The sequence below is a fragment of the Vanellus vanellus genome (assembly GCF_965231255.1).
Source record: "Vanellus vanellus genome assembly, contig: HAP1_SCAFFOLD_2377, whole genome shotgun sequence".
Classification (NCBI taxonomy): Eukaryota; Metazoa; Chordata; class Aves; order Charadriiformes; family Charadriidae; genus Vanellus; species Vanellus vanellus.
The window spans coordinates 20-10,829 of NW_028128738.1; the positions used below are offsets into that span (position 1 = coordinate 20).

The window sequence follows — 10,810 nt, forward strand, 5'->3', positions numbered from 1 at the left end:
GGGTTGGGGGAGGTTTGGGGGGAGGGGGGACTGGTTTTGTTGGGGGGGGCCTTGAGATTTGGGGGGGGTAGAGAGTTTTGGGGGGGCTCAGGAGTTTTGGGGGGGGTCAGAGGAGGTTTTGGGGGGGGGGGAGGTTTGGGGGGGGCCCTGTGGGGTGACTTGGGGGGGCTCTAGGAAATTTCGGGGGGGTGGAGAGTTTGGGGGGGGGGCAGAAGTTTTGGGGGGGGTCAGAGGAGGTTTTGGGGGGGGGAAGGTTTGGGGGGGGCCCTGTGGGGTTTTGGGGGGGGTTCCTTGAGATTTGGGGGGGCTCTGGTAGATTTGGGGGGTGGTGGAGAGTTTTGGGGGGGGCAGAAGTTTTGGGGGGGGTCAGAGGAGGTTTTGGGGGGGGGAAGGTTTGGGGGGGGCCCTGTGGGGTTTTTGGGGGGGGGGCTTGAGATTTGGGGGGGCTCTGGAAGACTTGGGGGGGGGTGGAGTGTTTTGGGGGGGCAGAAGTTTTGGGGGGGGTCAGAGGAGGTTTTTGAGGGGGGGGGAGGTTTGGGGGGGGCCCTGGTGGATTGGGGGGGGGTGAGGGGGGGGTTTGAGCTTGGAGGAAGTTTGGGGGGGGGCCAGATATATTTTGGGGGGGGTCAGGGGGGTGTTGGGGGGGGACCTGGGATTTTGGGGGGGAGGGGGGGGTCCGGTGGTTTTTGGGGGGGCCCAATCCTGGGGGAGGGGAGGGGGGAGGGGCAATTGGGGGGGGGGGAACCCAAATGAAGGGAATTTTTAAGGGGAAATGGTCAAATTTGGGGGGGGGTGGGGGTTGGGATTTTTGGGGGGGGGTGTCTCCCACTGACCTTTGACCTCTGCAGCAGGGGGCGGGGCCGACCCTGCCGGGGGCGGAGCTCCAGGAGAGCGTCACCCGCCTGCGCCACGAACTGGGGGTACTGGGGGGGGCCCTGGGGGGGGCCCAGGAGGCGGCGCTGGAGTTGGGTGAGTTGGGGGGGCTCTTCCCCTCCCCCCCCTCTTTTTTGGGGGGGGGGGGGGGGGGTGTCCTAGACCTCTGGGTTCCTTTATTTTTGGGAGAGGGGGGGGGCAGACCTCTAAGTGCCTTTTTGGGGGGTTCTGGGGGCCCCCCAACCCCTGTGCCCCCTCTTGCCCCCCCCCCGACTCCTATGCCCCCTTTTTGGGGGGGGGGCTTGGGCCCCCCGGCCCCTGGGTCCATTTTTGGGGCCCCCCCCGAACCCCCCCCACCCCTTTTTTGGGGGGATTTGGGGGGTTTGCCCCCCCCCCAACCCCTGGATCCCTTTTTAGGGCCCCCGCAGGACCCCTCAGTCTCTTTTTGGGGGGGTCTGGGGGCCCCCCAACCCCTGTGCCCCCTCTTGGCCCTCCCCCGACTCCTATGCCCCCTTTTTGGGGGGGGGCTTGGGCCCCCCGGCCCCTGGGTCCATTTTTGGGGCCCCCCCCGAACCCCCCCCACCCCTTTTTTGGGGGGATTTGGGGGGTTTGCCCCCCCCCCAACCCCTGGATCCCTTTTTAGGGCCCCCCCCAGACCCCTCAGTCCCTTTTTGGGGCTCTCCTGGACCCCCCACGCCCTCTTTTTGGGGGGATTTGGGGGGGTTTTGCCCCCCCCGGGTCCATTGTTGGGGCCCCCCCCGGACGCCTTCACCCCTTTTTTGGGGGGATTTGGGGGGTTTTGGGGCCCCCCCCCGGCCCTCACCCACTCTCTCTCCCCCCCCAGAAGCGGAGCTGGGGGCGGGGCTAGCTCGCCGGGGGGCGGAGCTTCGCCGGGGGGCGGAGCTACGGCTGCTGGGGGCGGCGGTGGCGCAGGAAGGGCGGCGGCTGGAGGCGGGGCTTGAGGTGCTCCGCCCACCCCCCGAGTGAGTCATAGGGGGTGGGGCTTCCCTGGGGGGGTGTGGCTTTGTAGGGGAGTGGGTGGGGCTTATGGGGTGGGCGGGGCTAAGGCCGGGTGGGAGGGGGTGGAGCTTCATGCCTTGGGGGCGGGGCTTGGCATTTGGGCGGGGCTGGCTGGTGGGGGCAGGGCTTCCCTTGGGGGTGGGGCTTAATGCAGGGGGTGTGGCTTCAGAAAGGAGGCGGGGCTTAACCAGGGGGCGGGGCTTTATGATTGGGGGCCCATTAGGAGCAGTGCTTCTGCTTTGGGGGTGGGGCTACATAGTGGGGGTGGGGCTCAGGGGGTGGAGCTGGGGGTGGGGCTTACATAAGGGGTGGGGCCTCTGGGGTGGGTGGAGTCTCCACGAGGGGGCGGGGCCTCCATGGGGGTGGAGCTTCCTGGTGGAGCTCAGCCTTTTGGGGGGGCGGGGCTATGTACTAAGGGGCGGGGCTACACGCTGGGGGGGTGGAGCTTGTTGCCTGGGGGGCGGGGCTTGCCTTGAGTGGGTGTGTCCCTATTAAGCCCCACCCCCGCAGGCGCGGCCCGACGGAGCAGGAGCTGACGAGCGCCGTCGCCGCCGGGATGGAGCCGGAAGTGCTGGTGAGGGGGTGTGGGGGCGGGGCTTAAAAGGGTGTGGCCGGGGAGGTGGGCGTGGCCCTGAGGGGGTGTGGGTGGGAGGGCGGAGCCCGCGGTGATTGGCTCCTCCCTCCGGCAGGCGGCGGTGCGGACGGTGTGCCGGATGCGGGCGGCGGCGCTGGAGATGCTGATGGAGCCCCGCCCCCGCGGCGAGTAAGTCCCGCCCCCTCCCGTCAATCATCCCCCATCGCTTGTTCCTCGTCAGTCGGGCGCTGTCAGCCAATCGGAGCGGGGTATTTCGGGCTCGTCGCCTGATTGGCTTAACCGAGCGTTGCTGTCTTATCGATCGCCCCTGAGCTGTCAATCCATCATCTCTGAGCTGTCAATCGATCGCTTCTGAGCTGTCAATCAGCCCTGAGCTGTCAATCGTCCCGAGGCTGTCAATCAGCCCGAGGCTGTCAATCAGCCCGGATTTGACAATTAATTATTTCTGGTTTGTTAATTGTTCCTGACCCGTAAATCGATCGTCTCTGAGCTGTCAATCGATGGCTTCTGACCTGTCAGTCATTCCTGACCTGTCAGTCGCCCTTACGGTGTCAATCGCTGTTGTCAATCGATCGCCCCGGGCCTGTCAATCAACCTCTTTGGGGCTGTCAATCATTCAGCCCTGGCTTGTCAGTCAATTTGGGGCTGTCAATCACTCATTTCTGACCTGTCAATCATTCATCCCTGAGCCGTCAGTCATTCGTTCTTGACCTGTCAATCGTTCTTGACCTGTCAATCGTTCTTGACCTGTCAATCGTTCTTCACCTGTCAGTCATTCCTGACCTGTCAATCAACCTTTCTCGGGCTGTCAATCACCTGTGACATGTCAGTCCCTGACTTGTCAATCGCCTTTGATTTGTCAGTCGTTCACGTCAATCGGTTTGGGCGTGCCCATCCCCCCCGGGCTGTCAATCATCTCTCACCCGATAGTTATTCTCATTTCGACTGTCAATCGCTCACCCCAACCCGTCAATCACTCCCGACTCGTCAACCAAACACCTCTGAGCTGTCAATCGTTGCTTCTAACGCACCGATCCATTTTGGGCTGTCGGTCACCTCTGAGCTGTCAATCGTTCTTCACTCGTCAATCATCCCTGACCTGTCAATCATCCCTGACCTGTCAATCATCCCTCGCGTCTGGCCCGTCAGTCATCCCCGCTGTGTCAGTCCTCCCGGAGCTGTCAGTCACTTCTGCGTTGTCAATCGGTCGTTCTTGGGGTTGTCAATCGGTCGTTTTTGGGTTGTCAGTTGGTCATTTTGGGGTTGTCAATCGGTCGTTTTGGGGTTGTCAATCGGTTGTTTTGGGGTTGTCAGTCAGTCGTTTTGGGGTTGTCAATCGGTCGTTTTGGGGTTGTCAATCGGTTGTTCTTGACCTGTCCATCGCTCGCTCCTGTCAATCACCCCCGACCTGTCAATCACCCCCGACCTGTCAATCACCCCCGACCTGTCAATCAATCACCTCCGCTGCGTCAATCGGTCGCCCCCGACCTGTCAATCGTCCCTGAGCTGTCAATCGCTCCTGTGGGCGGGGCCAGAGCCGCTGCCCTATTCCCCGTCTGTCTGTCCCTCCTTCCTGCCCTGTCCATCGTTCTGCTGCTTCCCCTGAGCTGTCAGTCGCCGCCCATCCCCCAGACCGCCTCTAATTAACCCCTCTTAATCACCCGGGGCTATTAATTAACCTGTTAATTAAGCTGAGCTTTTAATTAGCGCTCTTTGCTGCTGTTACGTATTAATTACTGCGACTCATCAGCGGCTCTTCGGTGCCGATCCCTTTCTCCGATTGACTCAATCAGTTCTCTGATTAATTACCGCGACCCGTTAATTACTCCCAGTGCCTAATTAACGCCTGTATTAATTAATTGCGGTAATTACTCTTTTCCTTCGCGCCCCGACCTGTCGACCGCCGCCGCTCGTCAACCGCCGTCGCGATACGCCAATCGCCGTCGCGATACGTCCACCGCCGCCGCCGCCCCGGCATCGGGGTGGGCGTGGCCCGGCATGCCCCGCCCCCGCCCCTCCCAGGGCGGAGCAGCTGATGAAGGCGGCAAACGAGCGGTGGCTGCGGGCGGCCCAGGTGGGCAACGGGGGGAGGGGGGGTCCCCCTTCCCCCCTTCCCAGTTTGGGGTACCCCCCATCCCAGTTTGGGGCCCCCCCATCCCAGTTTGGGGCCCCCCCATCCCATTTTGAGGTCCCCCATCCCATTTTGGGCCCCCCCCATCCCAGTTTGAGGTCCCCCATCCCATTTTGGAGCTCTCCCATCCCATTTAGAGTTCCACCATCCCATTCTGGGGTCATCCATCCCAGTTTGGGGCCCCCCCATCCCAGTTTGGGACCTCCCCATCCCAATTTGGGCCCCCCCCATCCGATTTAGGGGTCCCCTATCCCATTTTGGTGTCCCCCATCCCAGTTTAGGCCCCCCCCCATCCCATTTAGGGGTCCCCCACCCCATTTTCGAGTCCCCCATCCCAGTTTGGTGTCCCCCATCCCAGTTTGGGCCCCCCCATCCCAATGTAGGACCCCCCCATCCCATTTAGGGGTCCCACACCCCGTTTTCGGGTCCTCCATCCCAGTTTGGGGTCCCCCATCCCAGTTTGGCCCCCCCCATCCCAGTTTGGGTCCCCTCCATCCCATTCTGCCCCCCCCCCCCCCCCATCGCAGTTTGGGGCCCCGCCCTCCCATTCTGGGCCCCCCCCATCCCATTTTGGTGCCCCCCCATCCCAGTTTGGGCACCCCCATCCCATTTTGGGGGCCCCCCATCCCATTCTAGCCCCCCCCTTGCCAGTTTGGCCCCCCCCCCCCGATCCCATTTTGGGCCCCCCCCATCCCAGTTTGGACCCCCCCATCCCAGTTTGGCCCCCCTCCATCCATTTCTGGCCCCCCCCCATCCCAGTTTGGGGCCCCCACCATCCCAGTTTTCCCCCCCCCATCCCAGTTTGGGGCCCCCCCATCCCAGTTTGGGGCCCCGCCCTCCCAGTTTGGGCTCCCCCATCCCAATTTGGGCCCCCCCCAGGCGGTGCTGGGGGCTCACCCCCCCGGGGCGGTGCTGTGGGCACTGGAGCGCCTCAACGCAGAGACCCCCCCCCTGCGGTGAGTGCCCCCCGGGGGGGCGTGGCCTGAGGGCAGGGGGCGTGGCCTGGGGTGGGGGAGTGGCTCGGAGTGGGCGGGGCCCGGGTGGGGCGGGGGCAGAGTGGAGGAGAAGGGTTGGAAGTGGGGTATTGCTGGGGAAAGGGGCGGGGCTTGGCAGCCCGGGGGCGTGGTTTAAGTATGGGGGCGTGGCTTAGGCCCAGGGGCGGGGCTAAGCGATGGGGCGGGGCCAAAGGGGCTGTGGGCGGGGCTAAGGGGCTGTGGGCGGGGCTAAGGGGCCAGCTAAGGCACTGGGTATGGGGAAGGGTCAGGGGGTGGAGCTTGTTTATAGGGGGTGGGGCTTATTTTTAATGGGCGGGGCTTGGGGTGGGGCTTGTCCTTGGGGGGGTGGGGCTTGTCTTTGAGGGTGGAGCTTGTTCTGGGGGGTGGGGCTTGATGGTGGGGGTGGAGCTTGCTCTGGGAGGGCGGAGCTTGTTCTTGGGGGTGGAGCTTCCACGCTGGGGGGCGGGGCTAATGGGGGCTGTTGGGGTGGAGTCGGTTTGGGGGGGTGGAGCTTGTGCAGTGGGTGGGGCTCCAGGGGTGGAGCTCCACAAGGGGTGGGGCTTCTGTAGTGGGAGTGGGTGTGGTTTAGGCTTGGGGGCGGGACCAAGGCTGCTTAGGGGTGGGGCTATAAGGGGGTGTGGCCTGCAGGGGAGGGCAGGGCCTAGGAAAAGGGGGCGTGGCCTGGCACTGGGGGTCACTTATGTGCTTTATAGGGATGTTGACCCTGACTTTGACTCCGCCCCTGACCCCGCCCTTGACCTCGAAGCTCCGCCCACTGTCAAGAGCCTCATCCAGGTTGGGGAGGGGGAGTTGGGGGGGGTGGGGGGGCTGCTGGGGGCATTTGGGGGGGGTTGGGGGGGGTCAAAGGGTGTTGGGGGGGGTCCAGGAGGGAGGAGGGGCTTTTTTGGGGGGGGCTGGGGGCTATTTTGGGGGGTTGGGGGGCAAACGGGAGGGGCTGGGGGGGATTTGGGGGGGTCAAAAGGCGATGGGGGGGGTCAAAGGGTGTTGGGGGGGGTGTCCAGGAGGGAGGAGGGGCTTTTTTGGGGGGGGGCTGGGGGCTATTTTGGGGGGGTTGGGGGCTGTTTTGGGGGTGGGACATCAGACATTTTGGGGGGTCGGAGGGGCACAGGGGGTGTTTTGGGGGGGATTTGGGGGGGGTCAAAGGGTGTTTTGGGGGGGGTGGGGGGGTTGGGGTTACTTGGAGAGGGGCAGGAGAGAATTTGGGGGGGTCAGGAGGGGTGGGGGGTGTATTTGGGGGGGTGGGGGGCATTTGGGGGGGTCAAGAGGGGGTTGTGAGGCCATTTTGGGGGGGGCAAAGTAGGTTTGGGGGGGGCACGGGGGCAGCTGGAGGCAATCGGGGGATCTTTTAGGGGGGGATTTGGGGGGCTGAGGGGCGGTTGTGGGGCTCCCCACTGATTTGGGGGGGTCCTGTCTGTGTGTGTCGTCCCCCCCCCGCCCCCCCCCCACTCCCAGGAATGTTGGGGGGCTGTGGGGGGGCTGTGGGGCCGTCTCCCCCCCGTGGCCGCCCGTCTGCGCCCCCTCAGCCCCCGACTGCTGCGGCTGCAGCAGCAGCTCCTCACCCGCCTCGGGGGGGACCCCAAAAACCAACGGGCCGCCAGGTAAACCCCTCCCCCCCCCCCCCCCCGTCGAACCCCAAAAACTCCCCGACACCCCAACACCCCCCCGCACCCCAAAACCCCCCTCCTGCACCCCAAAAACTCCGTCCGGTGCCCCAAACCCCTCTTCTGCACCCCAAAAAACCCCTCTTATACCCCGAACCCCCCCCAGCACCCCAAAAATGCCTCCTGCACCCCAAAACCCACCCTCCTCCCCCCCCAGCACCCCAAAAACTCTCCCTACACCCCAAAACTCTCTCCCGGCACTCCAACCCCCCCCCCCCGCACTCCAACCCCCCCCCGCACCCCAAAACCCCCCTCCTGCACCCCAAAACCTACTCCCGGTGCCCCAAACCCCTCTTCTGCACCCCAAAAAACCCCTCTTATACCCCAAACCCCCCCAGCACCCCAAAAATGCCTCCTGCACCCCAAAACTCCCTCCCGGCACCCCAAACCCCTCCCCCCACCCCAAAACCCCCCTCCTGCACCCCAAAATCTCCATCCGGTGCCCCAAAGCCCTCTTCTGCACCCCAACCCCCCCCCAGCACCCCAAAAAATGCCTCCTGCACCCCAAAACCCACCTCCCTCCCCCCCCCAGCACCCCAAAAGCTCTCCCTACACCAAAACTCCCTCGTGGCACTCCAACCCCCCCCCCCCGCACCCCAAAACCCCCCTCCTGCACCCCAAAACCTACTCCCGGTGCCCCAAACCTCTCTCCTGCACCCCAAAAAACCCCTCTTACACCCCAAACCCCCCCCAGCACCCCAAAAATGCCTCCTGCACCCCAAAACTCCCGGCACCCCAAACCCCTCCCCCCACCCCAAAACCCCTCTCCTGCACCCCAAAAACTCCGTCCGGTGCCCCAAAGTCCTCTCCTACACCCCAAAACCCCCCCAGCACCCCAAAAATGCCTCCTGCACCCCAAAACCCACCCTCCTCCCCCCCCAGCACCCCAAAAACTTTCCCTACACCCCAAAACTCCCTCCCGGCACTCCAACCCCCCCCCCCGCACCCCAAAACCCCCCTCCTGCACCCCAAAGCCTCCTCCCAGTGCCCCAAACCCCTCTTCTGCACCCCAAAAAAACCCCTCTTATACCCCAAACCCCCCCCAGCACCCCAAAAATGCCTCCTGCACCCCAAAACTCCCTCCCGGCACCCCAAATCCCTCCCCCCACCCCAAAACCCTCCTCCTGCACCCCAAAATCTCCATCCAGTGCCCCAAAGTCCTCTCCTACACCCCAAAACCCCCCCAGCACCCCAAAAATGCCTCCTGCACCCCAAAACCCACCCTCCTCCCCCCCCAGCACCCCAAAAACTTTCCCTACACCCCAAAACTCTCTCCCGGCACTCCAACCCCCCCCCCCGCACCCCAAAACCCCCCTCCTGCACCCCAAAGCCTCCTCCCGGTGCCCCAAACCCCTCTTCTGCACCCCAAAAAACCCCTCTTATACCCCAAACCCCCCCCCAGCACCCCAAAAATGCCTCCTGCACCCCAAAACTCCCTCCCGGCACCCCAAACCCCTCCCCCCACCCCAAAACCCCTCTCCTGCACCCCAAAAACTCCGTCCAGTGCCCCAAAGTCCTCTCCTACACCCCAAAACCCCCCCAGCACCCCAAAAATGCCTCCTGCACCCCAAAACCCATCCCCCTCCCCCCCCAGCACCCCAAAAACTCTCCCTACACCCCAAAACTTCCTCTTGGCACCCCACCCCACCCCCCGCACCCCAAAACCCCCCTCCTGCACCCCAAAATCTCCGTCCGGTGCCCCAAAGCCCTCTTCTGCACCCCAACCCCCCCCCCAGCACCCCAAAAATGCCTCCTGCACCCCAAAACCCCCCCAGTTCCCCCCAAACTGGGTACTGGGACCCCAAATTCCCCCATAACCCCCCCAAAATGGGTATGGGGACCCCAAAACCCCCCCAGTTCCCCCCCAAATTGGGTACTGGGACCCCAAATTCCACCATAACCCCCCCAAAATGGGTGTGGGTACCCCAAAACCCCCCCAGTTCCCCCCCAAATTGGGTACTGGGACCCCAAATTCCCCCATAACCCCCCCCAAAACCCCCCCAGTTCCCCCCCAAACTGGGTGCTGGGACCCCAACCCCCCCCAGTTCCCCCCAAACCCCCCCAGTTCCCCCCAAACTGGGTGCTGGGACCCCAAGACCCCCCCATGACCCCCCCAAAACGGCTGTGGGGACCCCAACCCCCCCCCAGTTCCCCCCAAAACCCCCCCAGTTCCCCCCCAAACTGGGTTCTGAGACCCCACCCCCCCCCCCAGTTCTCCCCAAAACCCCCCCAATTCCCCTCAAAACTGGGTACTGGGACCCCAAATTCCCCCATAACCCCCCCAAAGTGGGTGTGGGGACCCCAACCCCCCCAGTTCCCCCCAAAAACCCCCAATTCCCCCCCAAACTGGGTGCTGGGACCCCAACCCCCCCCCAGTTCCCCCCAAAACCCCCCCAATTCCCCCCAAAATTGTGTACTGGGACCCCAAATTCCCCCATAACCCCCCCCAAAACCCCCCCAGTTCCCCCCCAAACTGGGTGCTGGGACCCCAACCCCCCCCAGTTCCCCCCAAACCCCCCCAGTTCCCCCTAAATTGGATACTGGGACCCCAAATTCCCCCATAACCCCCCCAAAATGGGTGTGGGGACCCCAACCCCCCCCCAGTTCCCCTCCAAACTGGGTTCTGGGACCCCAACCCCCCCCCCAGTTCCCCCCAAAACCCCCCCAGTTCCCCCCCAAACTGGGTTCTGGGACCCCAACCCCCCCCAGTTCCCCCCCAAAACGGGTGTGGGGACCCCAACCGCCCCCCCAGTTCCCCCCAAACCCCCCAAGCAGCATTTTGGGGACCCCCTCCCCTAATTTTTTGCCCCCCCCCCCCCCCAGGCTGGCGGTGGCGGTGGCGGGGCTGGCGGGGGCCCGGGGGGCGCTGGTCCGGGGGGTGCAGGAGCTGCGGGGGGGCGGGGGGGGCCCCCCCAAATTGCCCCCCCCAACTTTGGGGGAACTGCAGGAGCGACTGCGCCGCGGGAGAGTGCGCACGGTGAGGGGGGGGGGGGGGATTTGGGGGGGGGGTCTGGGGGTATTTATGGGATTTGGGGGGGTTTAGGGGGGGTCTGGGGGTAGTTATGGGATTTGGGGGGGTCTGGGGGGTCTGGGGGTATTTATGGGATTTGGGGGGGGCTCGGGGGGGTCTGGGGGTAGTTATGGGGTAGTGGGGGGGGGTCTGGGGGTATTTATGGGATTTGGGGGGGTTTAGGGGGGGTCTGGGGGTAGTTATGGGATTTGGGGGGGTCTGGGGGGTCTGGGGGGGGGTCTGGGGGTAGTTATGGGATTTGGGGGGGTTTGGGGGGGTCTGGGGGTAGTTATGGGGTATTGGGGGGGTCTGGGGGTGTTTGGGGGGGTCTGGGGGTATTTATGGGATTTGGGGGGGCTTGGGGGGGTCTGGGGGTATTTATGGGGTATTGGGGGGATTTGGGGGGGGCTCGGGGGGGTCTGGGGGTATTTATGGGATTTGGGGGGGGCTCGGGGGGGTCTGGGGGTATTTATGGGGTATTGGGGGGATTTGGGGGGGGCTCGG

At 64.6% G+C, this 10,810-nt stretch overlaps 1 protein-coding gene across 1 annotated transcript; it reads left to right on the forward strand.

Moving 5' to 3' along the window:
• Positions 1 to 848: 848 nt before the first annotated feature.
• HAUS5 (HAUS augmin like complex subunit 5) lies at positions 849 to 10,273 on the forward strand (the record flags this gene model as incomplete). Its single annotated transcript, XM_082500045.1, has 9 exons — positions 849 to 969; positions 1,718 to 1,856; positions 2,404 to 2,467; positions 2,583 to 2,656; positions 4,511 to 4,562; positions 5,499 to 5,575; positions 6,328 to 6,409; positions 7,088 to 7,233; positions 10,120 to 10,273. Coding segments are annotated over 9 exons (909 nt in total), but the record flags the coding sequence as incomplete, so codon positions are not given.
• Between the last annotated feature and the right edge of the window lie 537 nt (positions 10,274 to 10,810).